Here is a 20,296-nt window from a genome sequence, read left to right on the forward strand (position 1 = left end):
CCCATTGGACGGCCAACGTATATAATTATGGTTGCCCCTGTTTTCTACGTTATGCCATGCGACGGTTACAAGGTCGGCGGCGTGGTGTTTTAGCGCGCACATATTTATTATATGCGACCGTTGTTCCGTAGCGATAACTTGATTCGGATTGTTGTTCTTAACGCACGCATACTTATACCGTGCGTTACTCTTGTCTTGTCATTGAGTACGCATAGTAGTTCCATGCGAGCAATAAGAAGGGCCCGGCCCAATAGGTTGGTTGGACCACCAAAAAACCCTAGAATAAAACCCCCCATTCCTCCTCCCAAAAAAGGCAATCGCTCCTGCGTAGCGTTCTCCTTGGCCGCCTCTCACATCGGCTGGTGATCCAGCAGCGCCACCGACGCCGCCGATGGAGGACGTGTGCGAGGGCAAGGAATTCTCCTTCCCCCAGCAGGAGGAGTCCATCCTCCGCTTCTGGTCCTCCATCCGCGCCTTCGAGACCCAGCTCAAGCGCACCGAATTGATGCCGGAGTACATATTCTACGATGGCCCGCCTTTCGCCACCGGCCTTCCCCACTACGGCCACATCCTCGCCGGCACCATCAAGGACGTCGTCACCCGCTACCAGTCCATGAACGGGCACCACGTCACCCGCCGCTTCGGCTGGGACTGCCACGGCCTTCCCGTCGAGTTCGAGATCGACACCAAGCTTGGAATCCGCACCCGCGACGACGTCCTCGCCATGGGTATCGCCAACTACAATGAGGAGTGCCGCGCCATCGTCACCCGGTACGTGAACGAGTGGGAAGAGGTGATCACACGCACGGGCAGGTGGATCGACTTCAAGAACGACTACAAGACGATGGACCTCAAGTTCATGGAGTCGGTGTGGTGGGTGTTCGCGCAGCTGTGGAAGAAGGAGCTGGTGTACCGTGGGTTTAAGGTCATGCCTTACAGCACTGGGTGCAAGACTCCGCTCTCAAACTTCGAAGCTGGGCTAAATTACAAGGTACTTACTTATCCGTCATTTCTTGTTTTGGAGCAGTACTGCTCAAACTTTGTTTGAACTACTTATCTTTGTTTTCATTTTTGGGGTTATTTAGGATGTCTCGGACCCTGCAATCATGGTGTCATTTCCGATAGTCGGTGATCCTCATAATGCAGCTCTTGTGGCTTGGACGACAACTCCATGGACACTTCCAAGTAATCTCGCTCTCTGCGTCAATGCTGATTTCGTCTACGTGAAGGTCAGTTTTGCCTGATTGATATTACAAGTTATATCAACTTTGTAGATGTTCGTTGATCCATATAAGAAAATCATGATTAAAAGATATGATATTTGTTTCCCCAATATAGGCTTGGGGAGATGCATATAGTTTGGTATTTTAGGATTTTTTTTATAGTTTGTCTGTTGGACTTCATTCTTCTCATTCTCCAATGGTCCAATTTTCAGCTTAACTCATATTCCATATTTTGTTTTATAGAAAGAGAATGAGATGTTAAATTCATGATTAAATTCACAATGTAAACCAACTCGTGGCCTTGTATGATGTACAATTCAATCTTGATCTTGAGAATGAGATGTTAAATTCATGATTAAATTCACAATGTAAACCAACTCGTGGCCTTGTATGATGTACAATTCAATCTTGATCTTGACAATGCTGTTTATAACCAAGTTTTACTTACATGTATATGTTGGCATGTTAGGACCAGTTTGATAGGAGATTGATATACAAACCACCTTGTACTGGGTGGTATATATTAAAAGGCTTTGTATTGCTCAGTAATGGTCGAAATTCAACTGTTACCAACTTGTGTCGGTCGGTAACGGTTGGATTTCAACCGTTATCGACGGCTTAGATCTGACCCTTACTAATGGTCAGATCCATTTGAAAGGGTTTTTAAACCCTTTCTTCCTCTTTCACTCTCTCAATCTCTTTCTCACTCACTTCTTTCTCATTCTCACATTTTACTCTCAAAACTTAACAAAGTTACGATTTGTGGATATCAAACTTGGTAGGCTGATTAGGAAGGATTAACACCTAAGTTATTGGAAGAATTTTCTAATCAAAGGTAGGTAGACAACTTCACAATCGCATTAAGCAACCCACTAGGTTTGGAGATATGACAGTGACATGGACAACAATGCTTCAATCGACAATGGCGACGACATTAGGGAGTTGATGGTCTTGTCTACACAGTTTGAGGGTGATGCATAGATCAAGGAGCAGTATTTTATGCATGTCATCAAAGGTTTAAATCATGGAACTCGACATGATAGTTGGTCATTCTTCTCTTAGCAGTAGTACGGTGATCGATCTTATGATACAAAGTAGCAGATCAATCGTGAAGTTAGAAGTTCCGACATTCTCTATGTGTTTCAAATAATATATGCCACAATTGTACTTGCCTCAATTGTCGTCTCGAACACATGTGGTTTACGACGATTAAACTACGACAATCACCACATTGATGCACTAATGATGTCCAGTGTATCGGTATACTATATCGTGGGATCAATTTCAGGATTGAGTTCGACAAACATATCAAATTGATATATAGATACATAGGATCGAGGACCCCGATTCATCACCCGTGGAGTCCTATCATTTTTTTTTTGTGGTAGAACCAAGTATATTTATCGATTGATTACTTGATTTATATGAATCTTAAAGTTTAAGTTGTTTAACAAATAATACAACAATTCAAATTATTTCTTTATAGATAATTCAATGTCAATGGAAGGACAGCTTAGAATGTAACACAGAGCTACTACTTGAAGCTCGAAAATGATATGTACCACTATTCTTTCCTAATTTAGATTATTTTTACTAAAATTATATTAAATTTATATTTATTTTCAATTTAAAAACTATAATCTAACTTTTTTTTAGGAACTGTTGGAGCTATTTTCAATCATTTCTGTGTCGTCAGTATGCCTCATTGTACTGACACATGGAATGTCGGTTCGGAGCGATATGTACCATATTTTCGGCCGGTCGGTACATCGGTTCGGACCGTTAAGGTGAACCTGGGGTTAATGTAAACTTAAGTTCTATATGTTGATAAAGTTTCTCACCAATTTATGTTATATTCGTGCACTATTTTTTTTGTCATGGGTGAACCTGCTAGCATTAGAACTTCTTAAGAGTATACAAACAGATATGAGATAAACACTGGTTGACTATTTTAGATGAATTATGAATCCTTGCTTTCTGAATGTTCTCTTTAGGTTTTTGTAATCTACCTCGCTCGGGCTTGCTATATGTGTCTCTGTTTGAGAACAGCATATTTGTTTCTATAAGTTGTTTCATAACCTTTTCCTTCCACCTCCCTTTTTTATCTCAAAGTTTTTAAAAATATTGATAGGTCAGAGAGAAGTCTTCAGGAGCAACTTATGTTGTTGCAGAATCCCGGTTGTCCCAGTTACCTAGCAAAAAATCTAAGTCAGAATCAGGTGGAGCAGTTGTGCCTGCACAGGACGCATCACTGCCCAGCTCCAAGAGTAAGGGAACCACAAACAGCAAAGCTAAGAGTGGAGTTGATGCTGGATCCTATCAGTTGATGGAGAAAATAACTGGCGCTTCATTGGTTGGATTAAGGTGAGCAAACAATATTCTTTAGCCAAAGATTCCATGTGAATAATTCATAAATATACAACAATCATAATCACATACATAATGCTTTTAAATATGCTACGCAAGTGTGATTCTCTTCCATTTGGCCTTGTACATTCATGATATTTTTGTGGTGAACTTTGTTACGTTGTGCTATTTATTATTATTAATGTTTGGTTGATATCTCTCGTGATGACAATTTGCTGCAATTTTTTGGTATTTGCTATATGATTGTATAATGACATTGAGTAACTTGGTGATGCAGATATGTTCCTCTGTTTGATTACTTCATGAATTGTTCGGAGACAGCATTTAGGGTAGTATCAGACAATTATGTTACTGATGACAGTGGAACTGGGGTTGTTCACTGTGCACCTGCCTTCGGTGAAGATGATTACCGTGTTTGTGTTGCTTCTGGTATAATGAAGGTTAGGATGCTTGAAGGCTTTTCTGGTTGTTCTATGCTTTTTCCATTTTAGATCATATCATGATGATGGTATCAAGTATTTTCTTCTAATATGCTGATATAAAGAAAACATCAAAATTTTCTTTAGTATTGTGGTAAAATTATAAACATTTTGACCTCTCTTTTATCTTGTCAAATAATTATGTGAATGTTTTTGCAAGATTTTGTACATAGTTGGATGTCCATGTATTTGTAGTGTGTATATTGTGGGGCTTACAACATACGTATGGTATGTTCAGCTCTTATTATTTAAAATTTATCAGCTAAAATTTCTGTTAGAAGATCAAAATATTCTTCAGATTTCATCTACAATTAAACAATCCATGTGTCTCTTCATCGCAATAACCATTCATATTTTGACTGCTTGACACATGGTTAAGGGACTTGTAGAAACACCTTATTCTGAAGAATGATTTTCTTGTGATCTGGGCATTGTAAATTCATGGCTTTGACGTGGCATCTTAATCTGCTTTACATTGTATGGGATCCTGGCTTCTATTGGGATACTTCATTTGTGACCATACAGAAACAGTCTTTTGGTGTTCAAATGACCATCTTTGTAATGCTTCTGGTAGCTTATCAGATATTAACTTATTTTTCATTTTCAGAACCAAGAAGCAATGTTCCAAAGAACAGAGCTGACCAGATACTTGATTATCTTCCTTTGTCAACTAACTTCAACTTGAGATCAAGATCAGCAAATGTTGGATAATTTCTGTGATTGTTGTTTGATGATCTTGGAATATCTTTATATTGCCTTCTTAAGTTCCAAATGGTATAAGTTGTAGCGTATTCTTTCATTGACATATCCAAATAGTATAAGATATTGATTCTCTAGCTCGTTAGGTGCTTCCTTTAGATTATCAGCACTTCATTGCTGTAGTAACATAAGTTTGTAGAATCAAAATACATGAAATTGATGTCATGGAATGGTACTTTTGCTTGACTACTGCACTTTGAAAGCCATACGGAGCTGGACCCTGGTTTCTGTTCCATATAAACCTCTATTTCACATAATGATTAAAAGGGTGGTTAAAGTCACCATCTAAAACCTGAACTTTCTTTGCAGTAGCAGTAGACTCTCCAATTATGCCATGTTATGGACTTTGTCTGTTTCATGAGGTCACCTTATGACATGTGTCTTACAAATAGTCTATTAAGAATTTGATAGAAAATAGATATCATCATAAGCTTTTTGTTGCTGTTATTGTTGTTTACATCTTATAAGCAGCACTCAAATTTATCTCACTATTTTCACTCATATCATTGATGTGTTAATTTTTACTGCATATTGTGTCTAATATTCAGTCTGCATATAGAACTTTCTGCAGTGACAAAGTTGATGTATGATGTTGGAACTAAGTAGACTGAATTTGAAAGATCATTGTTGTGTTCTTTTTTGATGATTTTTGTGTGGTGGTGACTGATGATTCATCTCTTGTAACTTTCCTGTATGAAGATGCTTATCACTGTATATGTTTTATGGGTTGTTTCCTTGTATTCCTCCCATCACGACAATGACCTCCTACATAGGAGATACATGCTGATTATTCTCATTCATCTATGTCGAGCAGTATGAACAAGTTGATACAGCCTACAAGACTAAAGACTTGGTGTAACCTTGCATGTTCTAGGTTTTTTATATTATTTTTTCATGGATGAACAGGATGTGGATCTGTTTGTGCCAGTTGATGCTGATGGCTGCTTTACTAAGGAGATAACTGACTTCTGTGGCCGCTATGTTAAGGATGCTGATAAGGATATTATAAATGCTGTTAAGGCAAGGCTTACTAGTGGCAGTTTTGTATTTTTTCTGTCTTGATTATTGAATTTATAATATTGTCTCCTTTATTTAATTTCATTATGATATCTGTGCTCTAAGAATGCAAATATGCTTTAAGTTGTCTCACATTTAAATCTAACTGGAGTTGGATTTTTTTTGAGTAAATTTTCCAAGCTGACTTTTCAGTGAATGATTTGTCAGAAAATGTTTTTTGAACTGCAAAAAAAACCTCAAACCTTGTTAGTATGACTAGGATGTGTGATTCATGCAGGTCCTGAATTTGGCATTAGATGCTTGGAAAAACGGAGGCATAATGTGAGCACTTTAAGGGTTCATCACATGTTTCATGCTCAAACTTTTAATTATACATCTTTTGTTAATTCTAATGGAAATATAAGACTTGATTAGTGTTTAGATAGACATTGCATTTGTAGATTGTCTTGAGCTCTTTGATGAAGTCAAAGAAACAAAAATGCAATGTGTAAATTTGTTGTGCAACCTCAAATTAAATATGAATTTATCTTTAGATGAACACTTTGAGATATATACATTGCATGGGTTAACACAATTTATACATTGCATATGTGTAATTGGCTATTGTCTTCGATACACATGTTGTACAATGTCAAAAGTTAGTTTCCTAGTCCTTAATTAAAGATAAACACTGATATTTAGATTAGCATATATTGCATTTGTTAAGATATGTATTCAAGTTTAATTTTGCTTTGGCATCTTTTTTCATTGGAGTTTAACAAATTTCAAACTAATAAATAATTGGAATGTTGGCTTCTTGGACAATGTTTGTGTTCCCATTGCCTATAGCATGTTTGGTATGACTATTGTGTTTCTATACTTGCTTTAGCCTGTATGATTGACATGTGGTCATATACGAAACCATGTTTGGGAGACAATTCAAGTGTTTCATAGAGATACCACAGTATGTTGATGATTTAAAATGCTTCTGGTGTCTGCATTAGACATCGGTAATCATCAGATGCTTCTTACATATTTCAAATGTTTTAGAACTTGTTAAGAAACATGTCACCTATGCTTATGATGTAAATATAGTTTTTTCTACATAAAAGGAAATATAATATATATATGTACTTTGGATTTTGACCCATTATAGTTGTGACCTAGCATTGCCCACATGGGCAGGAGCATTTTGCATGGGTTTTTCCTATAGTTGTGACCTAACATTGTGGCTTTTTATTGATTTGTTGTTTTTTGTTGGAGTTTTGGTCTATGATGATGAAAAGAAATTTTAAATGTGATATTGTGGAAAAGTTCATCTATTTTGTTTTGGTATACATTTTTACATTTTGGAATAATACCTTGGACTTCTGGGCAGGTGAAAGGCAGACTTGTAAGTAATGGAAGTATCATGCATTCTTACCCTTTTTGTTGGAGATCAGAAACCCCTCTTTTATATAGGGCTGTTCCTAGTTGGTAAGTAATGTTTCATCATATAAATCTTGCTGGCTGAAATTCTCATATATTAAGCATTTGTTTCCTTGTATTTTTCTGAACTTTGGCAATGATATCATATACTAAATCAGGTTTCCAGTTTCTTCATAGATAATTTAATTGGTAAGATGAATGTTACCTTTGTGCCACCTTATGACATTAAATTCTGTCTATATCTTAGCAGTTGTTGAGCATCTTCACCTTTTATTGCTCATACTTTTGAACAAATTGTTTAGTACTGTTGGATTAGGTTTGTTTGTTGTTGTTTTTTTTTTTTTTTTATGTCAAAGCATATCTTGCTATAATGAATTTAATTTTACTGATTTAGGCCAGAAGGACATGCGGTGAATAATATTGAAATCGATTAACAGTTGGCCAACTGTTCATCAATTAAAAAAAATCAGTATTGTTTTTTAAATTAATGACCTGCTTTTAGTTACTTGAAGTTCTTACATCAAAGATACTTTTCAATTTGAATTCTTCATTCTACGAAATTGTTTTGTTATGTTGTCATGTTTATGTTGTCTAATATTTTGTGGGTCAAGTAAATTTCAATTTTTTTACTTTCTGAATGATTAACTTTCTGCTTCAGGGACCTTTTTCTTATTTCTTATTTTGGATCTCTAGAACATAGTACTTACTGTGGTTGTACATTCAGGTTTGTTGCTGTCGAAAAAATTAAATCGCAGCTGCTCGAAAGTAACAAACAAACATATTGGGTTCCAGAATATGTCAAGGTTTGGATAATTTTCTTTGCCTTGTTGTATCTAGAGTGGCTCTTCTCAATGTATGATCAGAACAGATTTTTTTCTCTACTACATCGCCAATCATATTCTGATGTTCTTACACAATGCATATAGTTGAAGACATAGGAGTGCCAACCTAGGTTGATTGATTGGTTTTATTAGGATCGTAACTGGACTGGACCAGTGAGACCAATTGGAACACTGGGTAAACTTTTGGGTTGCTTGAGTTAATAATATCAATTAGAGTTCCTGTATAATCTACTAGCTTAGGCCATTGGCAGTATGTAGCATGGCATCATAATTCTTTGAATCTTGGTTTTAACTTGTCTCTTGCACAACATGCTTTGTTAGACTTTAACATTGTTTGTTCAGTATCTCTATTGTTTTATTTTGTCATGAAGTGGATTTTCATCTAGTGGCATGTGTTACTTCTTTGAATCTTGGTTATAACTTGTCTCTTGCACAACATGCTTCGTTAGACTTTAACATTGTTTGTTCAGTGTCTCTATTTTGTTTTTTGTTGTCATGAAGTGGATTTTCATCTGGTGGAATATTTTAATCTTTGATTACCAACAATGATACTACTGTTTTCATAATTTGTACCCCTGTTTATCCTCTTTAATGATATGACATGGTAGAATTTCGTTTTAATGGAGAAAAAGCTAGAGGAAGAAACTTCCCTAAAGCTCCACAAAAAAATTGATGACAATTAGTTCTTGAATGGTATAAGTTGCTTATTTAGTTTGGAGAGAGATGTTAGGTCCATTTACTAAGAAATATTTATAATTAGTTGGTTCTTTTGTGAATTTTGCATCTTCTTTTAGTTTGTAAATTGATGAATGGTGTTTCTTTTGATGCTCCTTGTCATTGTTGCAGGAAAGTAGTGACAATAATTTATTGTTCAGAAATTTTAAGAATTAGTACAAAAATCTCCAAAATGCTAGGAGTTATTATATATATATATATATATATATATATATATATATATATGTATTTAGTTGTTAGTTAATGTATTTTTGAAGTAAATTTAGACTTGTAATAATTTGTTAAGTTTTATAGTGTGATCAAATTACATAATCTGTAATTTTAATTTCAAAGTTCAGACTTTCAGTTTATATTTCTTCAGGTTTCCTGATAATGGCAGATTAATCACAGGAAAAAAGATTTCATAATTGGCTCGAAAATGCTAGAGATTGGGCTGTTAGTCGAAGCAGATTCTGGGGTACTCCTCTTCCTGTTTGGACTAGTGAGGATGGCAAAGAGAAGAGAGTTATTGGTTCCATTGAAGAACTTGAGACGCTATCTGGTGCTAAGGTTTGTTCCTGCAGTTGCTCAACTTCTAGTTTGGATTATTTTTTATGTTAGTTAATTAATTTATCTGACAAACAACATGACGTAATCTATTGGATTTAAATTCAGGTCACTGATCTACATCGACACAATATTGATCATATAACCATTCCTTCTGAACATGGATCCGAGTTTGGTGTTCTTCGCCGTGTTGATGATGTTAGTTATCTGGGCCTCAATATGGAATTTTCTCATCTTGGAATTTACAAATTTACTGTGGTTTTTTTATGCACCATATCCAATTTCTTAAAATAGCAATAAGTAGGTCTGAAATCATTATATACTATATTCATTGATAAGTTCTATCATTTTATTGCTCACAAGTGTAATAAAGTCTGCTTCGGTCATCAACTCTTTATTTTAACATCTCATTTCTCTTGTTAGAAAATGAACATGGGGATGAGAGAGGTATAATGAACAATTAAACTTTCTCTTATGTTAGTGGATAAATTTAGATATTCCAACCATGCTAATTATTCGGTAGATCATTTTGCACATGTTAAGTTCAAAGGGTGTCAGCTAGAAGCACCACTTATATAAAACAGAGAATATTTTATCAAATAATTAAGGTAACGCTGTGGACAATTTAGTTAACCTATGTACTTTAATATTACTGCACATTACATTGATCAGCATCTAGTTGTAATATTCCTAGGCTAAACTGACATTCACCTAGGGTTGCTAGTCTATTTAGGACTATCTCTGGTCAAGCATAGGTTCTCTTAATATTTAGGATTAACCTTACTGGACTCAAATGTATCGGTTTATTCAGTTGGGTAGGGATAGGGGCCATCTCAAGATTAAGATTTTCAGTATTAGACAATGTTCCTTCCAAATTAACCCAATGCAAATTACTGGGAATAGAACTTTCACTGTTTCACCATTGTTGGAGCTTACTCAGTGATGGAGAAGGCAACCCAACATACACAATCCACCATACACCCTTTTTAATGGTTGCTTGACCCTTGTTTCATTTGTTGATCTTGCTAACTTTTGTCATATATTTGAATATTTTGGTGGACATGAACATTTGTATCTTTTTTATTGCTTGATTACTCAAGTCAATATTGAATTGCAGTGACCAGTTGTAGATCAAGTGAATACCATCAGGAGTCTAGATTTGATGTGTATACCAATGGTCAATTGTCAATGTTAGCAGTTAAGTACCTTAGAAGGATTAAAAGCTTACAGTGGAAGTGTGAAAAGGCTCTTATGCAATTAATTAGTTAATAAATATTTATTCTGCCAATTGAGAATCGTTCAGGCATAGATTGCATGTTAGTGTTGTGACTGCCTGTTTATATTGAAGCAGATGGCTCTCGTATCTGTCACACTCATTTTCTGCTGGTGATGAATATATGATTCTTTGCATCTTTCAGGTATTTGACTGCTGGTTTGAGAGTGGGTCAATGCCATATGCATATATTCATTATCCTTTTGAGAATGTTGAAGTCTTTGAAAAGAACTTTCCTGGACACTTCGTGGCTGAGGGCCTTGACCAGACCCGAGGATGGTTGTTTTTTCCTTTGAACTTTTTCTAGAACCATGTTAGTTGCAAGTTTATTGTGTGATCAATTTGTTTATTTTTGATGAGCGATATTGCAAGTCTTTATCTCTTAAGTTCATCATATAGATCTTTGCAGCATTTTTTACTGATTTGTACTAGCCTATCTGGTAATACTTCCTTTTTTTTTGTAAAAGAATAACTTGAGTAGCGATGTGGATAACAAGGATCTAAATCTCAGGTTACTGTGGGCGTTCTTGAAATGGCTGGTCTCTTAGGTTCTATGGTTGACGATTTGACATGGGTCAAGATCTGTCAGGAACACCTGATGGAATTGACCTAGATGGTAGATTCCATGATCCTGACAGGTTGCCTCTTTTGTTCCTGATGGATTCATTGTCAATGCTGGTTGGTCTAGCTTGAAGGTCATGCTTTGGAGGTCAGGCATGAATCTAGCATGAATACTGATTCAGGCCATTCTATACTTATTATACTTTTAGTGATGTGCATCCATTTGCAACAATTATAATACTTGGTCTTTTGGCTGAGCATGCAAACTTCTTCGATGAGGCAGGAATTTTGGGCTTCCCCTATAATAGCTGGTCTAGGGTGTAAAATTTCTTGCTGTCCATTGTCAGTCTGCAAATTAGGTCTTTTGATCAGCCAATTTTACTCTGAATTATTTTGTTTCGATGTAATTTTTGGATTATCTTATTTAGAAATTTGTTTTAACTATTTGGGCATACATTTTAGCAATCTTACAGACCATTGGATGTAACAGTTTTCATGTGATACTGAACAAATGTAGGTGAATTGCCATGATTTCTTTGAGACTCATCTTGAACTTTGTAGGAGTTCCAGTGCATAATGTGTTCATTTTTTTTTCTGTTTATGTAATTAGTTTCAAAAATACATGATTCCTGGCTGTTGTTTTCACAGATACATCCAATGATTTGCACCAGTATTGACTAGTTGTATCTTTCGGAATATCAGGGGTTCCATTTTAATGTTTTCTAATGAAGAGTTTTGGCCTTTTGGTATTATGAAATTTCAGGTTCTATACACTCATGGTTTTGTCTACTGCACTGTTTGAGAAACCAGCATTTAGGAATCTCATTTGCAATGGTCTTGTGTTGGCTGAGGATGGGAAGAAAATGAGTAAACGGTTGAAGAATTATCCCTCACCAACTGAAGTGATAAATGATTATGGAGCGGTAAGCAAGTGGTTTATGCTAACAAGAGATCTGCTATTCAACATTGAGTTGTAATTACAGTTGTTTGTCCATGCCTTATGTTGCAAAGTTTTGTTGCTTATTGAATTTAAACTGGTATTAATTACACAATACATCTTTGTCTTGCAGGATGCATTGCGATTATACCTCATTAATTCTCCTGTTGTTCGTGCTGAGCCTTTGCGGTTCAAAAAGGATGGTGTATATGGTGTGGTGAGTGGCTCATTTTTTTCAAACACAACTCTTGACATGCGAAACTAGATACATGTTTCATAACTATTGTTCTGCTACTGTTTGTGATATTTCCATTCTGGTTTTCTTTTGTTTAAGCAGGTCAAGGATGTCTTCCTTCCCTGGTATAATGCATATAGGTTCCTTGTTCAAAATGCAAAAAGGCTTGAGGTTGAGGGTTTTGCACCGTTTGTTCCTATTGATTGTGAAACTCTTCAGAACTCTTCAAATGTGCTTGACCAGTGGATCAACTCTGCTACAGAAAGTTTAGTCCACTTTGTTCGTCAAGAGATGGATTCATATCGCTTGTATACGGTTGTCTGCTTAATGAATACAATCATCCAGCTGTGGATTTTTATTATAAATTTATCTTCTGTTTTCTGCTACTAATTCTGTCCTTGCTTTAGGTTGTACCATATCTTCTAAAATTCATTGACAACCTTACCAACATATATGTGCGTTTTAATCGGAAGAGATTAAAGGGGCGAACCGGAGAAGAAGACTGCAGGACTTCTCTTTCTACTCTGTACAATGTACATTGTTTCCTGAGTAGTGGCCTGCTTTACATTCCTGGATTGCTTTAGCTTTTGTTTGTAGCACAGAAATATTGCATCTTATACTTGTGTCATTAGCATGTGTTGGTTTGTTCTATATTTTAATTGAGGCTTGTGTCTAGGTTCCAAATTCGGTGGCCTATTTTCCAGTTCTTTGCCACCTTTGCTTGGAAGCAGTCATGCTAAATGGCCTTCATCTGGAAAATGCCATCTGTAAAATATCACGTCACCTATCGAGAGGCATTACTTTGCCATTTTCATTCTTATGGAATGTTTTTTATTGATTTCATCTAATACGTTCTCTGAGTTCCATGATCTTCCCTGAATATTTAAATCCAATGACACAAATATTCTAATTTTTGGATCTATTTTTGTCCCATGTTTAATTGAAAGATCAATAGTTTACCTTCATTTTGGATGAAATAGGATCTTTTGATGTCACTATACAATGAGTCTTTTTTTGTTCGATCTTTGCTGTGAACATAATTTGAAAGACAACATATCTAGTTTGTGGCATTGATATCATTTTAAATTTCAAATGTACTGTTAGAAACTGCAGTGGAGAAGATATGTACATTTTATTAATTGTACACAATCTGATATTGTTCAGGTGCTTTTAACTACTTGTAAAGTGATGTCTCCATTCACACCCTTCTTCACAGAGGTTCTTTATCAAAACCTGCGAAAAGTCTCTGTTGGATCTGAGGAAAGCATTCATTATTGTAGCTTTCCTTCAGCAACAGGAAAGGTGATAGTTTTCTTTATCGACTATGTGGCTACCTTTGTTTCATTTCTTATTTGTGCCATCTTAGCATGCTTTACATTATTATAATGATGATATGGTCAGAGAGAAGAGCGCATTGAACGAAGCGTCATGAGGATGATGACTGTCATTGACCTCGCCCGCAACATTAGAGAGCGTCATAGTAAACCTCTCAAGACACCACTAAAGTATGCAAAGTTGTTTGCATATGGAAAGTTCTGTTCCATATTTATTAGATAATTTATTTTTGCTGTTAACTATTTCAGGGAGATGATAGTTGTTCATCCTGATTCAGACTTTCTGGAAGACATTACTGGAAAACTGAGAGAGGTCTGATTATGGCTTAGTTTTCTTTATTTCTCCTTCAGACAACTTTTTTTAATTTTCAACCGTCTTGCATTACATTCTGATGGTATGAACACTCAATCTATTTTATTTGGAGATCTAAATTTGATTTTCTTAGCATATTAACCTTTGTTCAGGCTGGTTCTCATATTACATCTCTATTATCAGCTGATAAATAATATCACCAAGAAAATTTAAGTACAATGATCATCGTGATGCTACCAAAGTTTGTCTATATTCTATTTGGGAGTCTGAATTTGATTTAGTCAATGTATTAGCATTCGTTCAGGCATCTTCATATCTACAAAGCTCAGTGGCTGTCATCTCATTTGCTACAACTCCTTGATCAAACAAAAACAATTATCACGAAGAAAATTACTGTAGGAGTGTTATCAGATACAATAACAATAAAGATAGTTTTTTATAGGTTGTAACTTCTTAGTTGATTGACTAACCAACTTGTATTGCCTTGCTGATGATTAAGCAGTTGGCATGCAAAGCAGCCCTATGTAAAGGGGATAACAAGATTCTAGAGACATCTACAAATGCCTTGCGCAGGATGTTGGTTATTATTTCTAAATTGGAAATAATCCATGAAAAAGAATCTTGCAGATAACATTCACAGAATTATGCTAAGAACTGCCTGAATGAATCCAAAGATGTGTCAGAAAGAGGCTCAACCAAGATGATAGTGTATTTTTGCCATAGGTTGGCCAATGAGCAATGGTTGGATGAGAGCACCGGTTTTCTACCAGTTACTCATGTTACATAAAATCTTTCTTTGTCTTGTTGGAGAGATGTAGTGTGGCAAAATTCTGGAAGAAGCACACGAAACACCAACAGCTTACATCACTGAATGTGAGATGTGATGATCATTCTGATGATTAACTCTTAGTCCTTGTTAGGGATCGGCCAAAAGTAAAGGGACTGTGAATTCCTAGTTGAATTTGTTGATCCAACCAAAATGGGTTACCATGGCCAATTTTATTTGATCCAGAGATTGATCTGCCTGGACAAATAAAATCCATTCAAGTTAAAACCATTCCAGATAGGTCAATTAAAAAAATTAAACCTTCTTAATAGAAAATAAGAACAACAAATAACAAGTTGATATTCCTTGAGTTTATAGTTAAAGATAATCATGCGGTTCATCGAGTTATAACCAGTGCCCAGAAGTCTCATGTTGATATTCCTTGAGTTTACACAGCTCTTTTAGCAAAATGACCAGCCTTGACATTTGATTGTCATGCTTTAGGGACATAGAAAGGGCATATATTAACAGTTTCACCCAACCAGGATAGTGTTGATAAACCCCATAATCAGTGGGTCTACTGTCGTACTTATATTCAGAAGCAAACTGATCACCAAAGGTGGTTGTAGTTTAATTAGTCTTCTTTTCGTTTCAGAAATGTTCTCAAGTTGAGCTTGCATTTTATATACTCTATTCTGTAAATACATTGTTACTTGTTACTAGAAATCCAAGTATCGTGTAGTCGCCTCATGTTTCATTAAGCTGTATATCTTTTTTCCAATATGCAATTAACTTATTTACTTCAATTGCAAACTTATTTGCACTTTGTAGTATGTGTTGGAGGAGCTCAATATTAAATCAGTGGTTCCTTGCAATGATCCTTTGAGATATGCTTCTCTAAGGGCTGAGCCTGATTTTAGGTATGCCTTGGACTGGTTACCAAATTCCTTAGCATGTTCAATTATGTTTTCTTATTTCTTGTATTCTTTTTTAGTATATTAGGTAAAAGACTCGGGAAAGCAATGGGTGCTGTTGCTAAGGAGGTTAAGTCAATGTCGCAGGCTGATATATTATTATTTGAACAAACTGGGGAGGCTACATTCTCTGGGCATTGCTTGAAGCAAAATGATATAAAGGTTCAAAATTTTGGTCTTGAAGCACATCTTTTAGAATTATCTTCCATTTAAAATTTGTTAATTATATTGCTAACCTTGTTTTAGGGAGTATTTCAATTACCATATGGTTTTTTGTATTGTGAGGCAATGGCTTTTTGTTTCTATGGATCGAGGACTAGCGGTAACACTATTTAGTGCTATGATTTTAAAGGTTCACTTTTTTGCATGTTTTTTCATATGCAACCATTTATCATATTACAATCACTCTGCACTTTCCCTACAATTTGAATTTTGCATATCTAATCACGAAAACGCCCTTTAACCTTGGGAATCCTATTATGAATTTTTATTATTCAGAATTTCAGATAATAGTTACATAATTTTCTCTTACGTTACCTGTTTTTTGCTTTTCAAGTCGGTGGTTTTTCGCCTACTTATTGGGGTTTATTAGTTATTATTTCACCATTATTAGAAGCAGTGTCTGCCATACCGAATCGTACCGCCCGGTATGGGTGGTATGTACCGGTCCGACAGGTCAGCGGTATGCGGATCGCCCGGTACCGGTCCGCACTGTAGCAGCACACTGTAGTATTGCACTGTAGTAGTGCTACAGTGCTCGGTACACCGTACCGTACCAGTACCGAGCCCAGATCGAAATATCAGTACGGTACGGTATTACGAACCTTGATTAGAAGAATAAAAGAAATTGTGAAGAAAGTCAAGTCTGCATCTTAAACTTCTTTTCCTAAATTTTCATTTTGGATCTGTTTTCAAAATGGATATTTGATGAATGCTTAATAGCACTGATATCTTGAGATTAGATTTTATGCAGGAGTATCAAGGACTTGTTCACTCAAAAGAATTTAGGAATTTTTCAGCATCTTAAATATAGTATCACGAGTTCTATTAGTTTGTAATGGATGACAGCAACTGATAATTTTGGCCCATGCTTTCAGGTATTGCGGGAGTTTAAACGACCTGCTGATGTGACAGAAAAAGAAATAGATGCTGCTGGAGATGGTACCGATCAGATTTTTTTTTTTGTAAAAATACATTGTAGAAAAAACTTCTCCCTTGTGCTTATGGTCATATTGCTTTTGTTAGGTGATGTTTTGGTGATATTGGATTTGCGAGCTGATGAATCATTGTTTGATGCGGGAGTTGCTCGCGAGGTAAATTATGGAAATCTTTGTTTTTTTTTTTTTGTAGATCATATGGTTGCTAGTTCCATGATTAATTTGTTCAGGGGCTTCTTTGTTCTTACGCTGAATAAATAAAAAGAAATGCAACTTTTTTATGAGCTTGAGTTATACATGGATACTCCAAACTTATGCAACTCATTTTACTATATAATCATAAATAATACATTTAATACAGCCAAATAACTTTTCTAATAGCTATTGATCATAAAGCATACTTAGTGCTTACATCCGAGTAACAGATGTGTTACATTCTTGTGTGATCTATACATGGATAACGATTCTTGTATGTACTTGTGTATCCAATATATGTTTTGTACTATGTGTTGAATCATCACATGCATGTGTTGAATGTAACACAAGATGTGTTACATTCTTGTGTGATCTATACATGGATAACGATTCTTGTATGTACTTGTGTATCCAATATATGTTTTGTACTATGTGTTGAATCATCACATGCATAGCTATTTAGATCCGTCATTCTTTGGACATCGGCAAATCATTCTTATTGTTTCTCCCAAATTTTTAGTTCTCTAGTACTAACAGTGCTTAGCTCTTTTGGCACATCTAGTATCTGTGCATCTGTGGTATATAATAGCTCATAATTAACATCCGTTCATAATGGTTTGCAATATAAAATGGCCAGTGTTTCCATCAAATATTCTGCTGCCTCGTTTCCCTTGATAAAAGAGCTCCTGGAGTAGTTAGTCATAGGAAATGTCATGATTGTGCATTGCATAATGTCATGCTAACAATTTCACTCTTACGACCCTGATGTTGCTTTACATGAGGATGGAGTAGATGTATGAGCCTTGAGTCTGTATTACTTCTCTATCTCAGGTTGTGAACAGAATTCAGAAATTGCGGAAGAAAGCTGGATTAGAACCCACTGATATTGTGGAATTATACTATGAATCTCTTGAGAAAGATGAAAAGATCTTGGAAAAGATTGTGAATTCCCAGGTATGATCTTCATGTTCAGTAATGTACTTTGAATTCTCTGGTTTGACTTTTATGGATGTTAACGTTGGTGGCTTTTGCTTTGTCCTTTCATGCAGGGTGAGTATATCAAAGATGCTCTTGGTTCTCCTTTACTTCATAAAAGTTGGGCTCCATCAGAAGCTGTAAGTATTTAATAGTAGAAAGGCATTGCTTTAGATGAGTTGTCATTTGTTATCATTATTTCCTATCCATTCTTGGTTGAGCATTTAGAGACTTTTGCTGTTGCATCTTAATACATTATTGTTATTATTTCCAAGGCCATGATGGATAATCCATTGAATTGACATTTGACTGTCATTAGTAAAAATCCATTCTTACTGTTTTTCTAATGGTTTCAGGGGCATATTATCATATATATTTTTCTTTTTACACATCTAGTATGTTCTATTCAGGCTAATTCTGTTATAATTGGCTTGAAATCACACTCACCGCTTGCAGTACCGTTACTTGCAGGTTATTTTCTGTCAAGAGGAGTTTCAGGTACGCTGAGCTATGAAATTCCCTGACCATCATAAAAGGATTCCTAATTTTGATGTCAATGGCATTGCTGTTCACCTCAGTTCCACTTATAACACTGGTTCTAGACACATTATATCTAAATTAAATTAACGATTTTTGTCCCATCACTTTTTGTAGGTCCAATTTTCTCATGAGGAAATAACCAGTTTGTCCTTTATCATCATCATAGCAAAGCCCGCCCTTGTTTTTAATGCTGAAGCCATTGTTGCACTATATTCAGGTTGGCTATTTAGAATTTACCCCCCTTCTTGTATATTACTCCAAAACTCAACATTTTAACACTGCACTCCCGAATCTGCAGGAAATAACAAATATGCTGAAAATTTACAAACATATTTGTCATCGAGAGACCTTTACAATTTGAAGTCAGAGTTCCAAGCTGGAAACGGAAAGGTTAGGCTTTTGACTCAACAATACTTTTAAGTGATTGGGTCTCTTTATCTAAATTTGTTTGGAACAAACTACAAGTTTTTGAATCTTTCGACAATCCTGCAGATCAAGGTAGATTGCATTGAGAACCAGCCATCCGTTGATTTGGAGCAGGGGAAACATCTCTTCCTTAGTGTAGCAGATTTCTACTTGAGCAGGAAGACGGGTTGAGAGGTGATTTTGTATAACATTTTGCTCATCTTCACTCAAAACACGCATTTATTGCCTCAGCATTTATCGGCGGCTAAGTGGTATACGAAGATTACAGGATATCTCAATCCTCTCTTGAGCTTGGCATTCAAGAAACTTTTACAAAAAAATTCTATTTTAAAAAAATGCTAATCTGTAGCTCATTTATTTTTATTTGTGTAATAATTCTATCATTCTTAGTGAGTTTTTGTTTTTGTTGGCATGACAATTTAGCTTGGCCTTATAGCTTCATGCTTAGTGAGTTTTGAAGTAGCCTGATGTTTGGTTACTACTTGTAATGTAATATTGTTGGGTTGCAAGTATCATAGACATTAGAATTGAGGATGAATCTGTGTCATTATATTTCGAGCTTACAATCAGAACTGCTATCATGTCAAATGATAAAGATTTTGATTGGATGATCATTTAAGAAATGATTCGATATGTTCATGAACACTGCTCTCATGTGCAAGGTGAGAGGTGAAACTAAATTCAAGGGCATGGTGCAAATTAAATCGAGAGACATTGATACAACTGAACTTACAATTTAATATCAGCATCGATGTCTCTCGATTTAATTTGACAATGTAAACTAAATTTAGTTTACAATTTAATATTAGCATCAATCTCTCTTCTCTCAATTTAATAGTAGCATTAAACATTGGACAATGTGAAAAAAGGCTTTTGGTGCAAGCTAGGTTGCGAGAAAGACATTGATGCTAATATTAAATAAACAATGAGAAAAGAACACAACTCTAAATCATTCAAAGACTTGTAGTAGGGAAGGAATGAGGTTTAGATGGGGCGAAGAAGTCTTAACCCGCACAACAACTTTTACAAGTGGCATGTAAGACTTGTAGTAGGGATGGAAAGAGGTTGAGAAGGGGCGAAGTCTAAAGTAGCACAACTACTACTGTACGACTAGCACACTTAACAACGACTATCTTAATGGAGTGAGGAGACTGAGACTCTTTCTCTTTTTGTTATCGATCACTATAGCATTAAGAATAGGAGAAGAAAGGTCCACAAAGAGGGGAGCCGATGAA

The 20,296-nt window shown here is 35.6% G+C and overlaps 1 protein-coding gene across 1 annotated transcript; it reads left to right on the forward strand.

The window, feature by feature from the left end:
* The first annotated feature begins 292 nt into the window (after positions 1-292).
* On the forward strand, positions 293-19,454 carry LOC135596363 (isoleucine--tRNA ligase, cytoplasmic-like). The gene is made up of 27 exons (XM_065088421.1): positions 293-991; positions 1,086-1,229; positions 3,355-3,587; positions 3,868-4,030; positions 5,735-5,848; positions 7,203-7,300; positions 7,977-8,055; positions 9,220-9,378; positions 9,484-9,573; positions 10,794-10,927; positions 11,973-12,132; positions 12,280-12,363; positions 12,484-12,696; positions 12,789-12,914; positions 13,546-13,683; positions 13,783-13,886; positions 13,965-14,028; positions 15,626-15,714; positions 15,789-15,930; positions 16,866-16,929; positions 17,014-17,081; positions 17,952-18,074; positions 18,170-18,235; positions 18,567-18,593; positions 18,750-18,852; positions 18,934-19,025; positions 19,128-19,454. Exons 1-27 carry the CDS (start codon positions 392-394, stop codon positions 19,230-19,232), a joined length of 3,582 nt encoding a protein of 1,193 aa, XP_064944493.1. The 5' UTR covers positions 293-391; the 3' UTR covers positions 19,233-19,454.
* The last annotated feature ends 842 nt before the right edge of the window (positions 19,455-20,296 follow it).

Source organism: Musa acuminata, chromosome BXJ1-2, assembly GCF_036884655.1.
Source record: "Musa acuminata AAA Group cultivar baxijiao chromosome BXJ1-2, Cavendish_Baxijiao_AAA, whole genome shotgun sequence".
Classification (NCBI taxonomy): domain Eukaryota; kingdom Viridiplantae; phylum Streptophyta; class Magnoliopsida; order Zingiberales; family Musaceae; genus Musa; species Musa acuminata.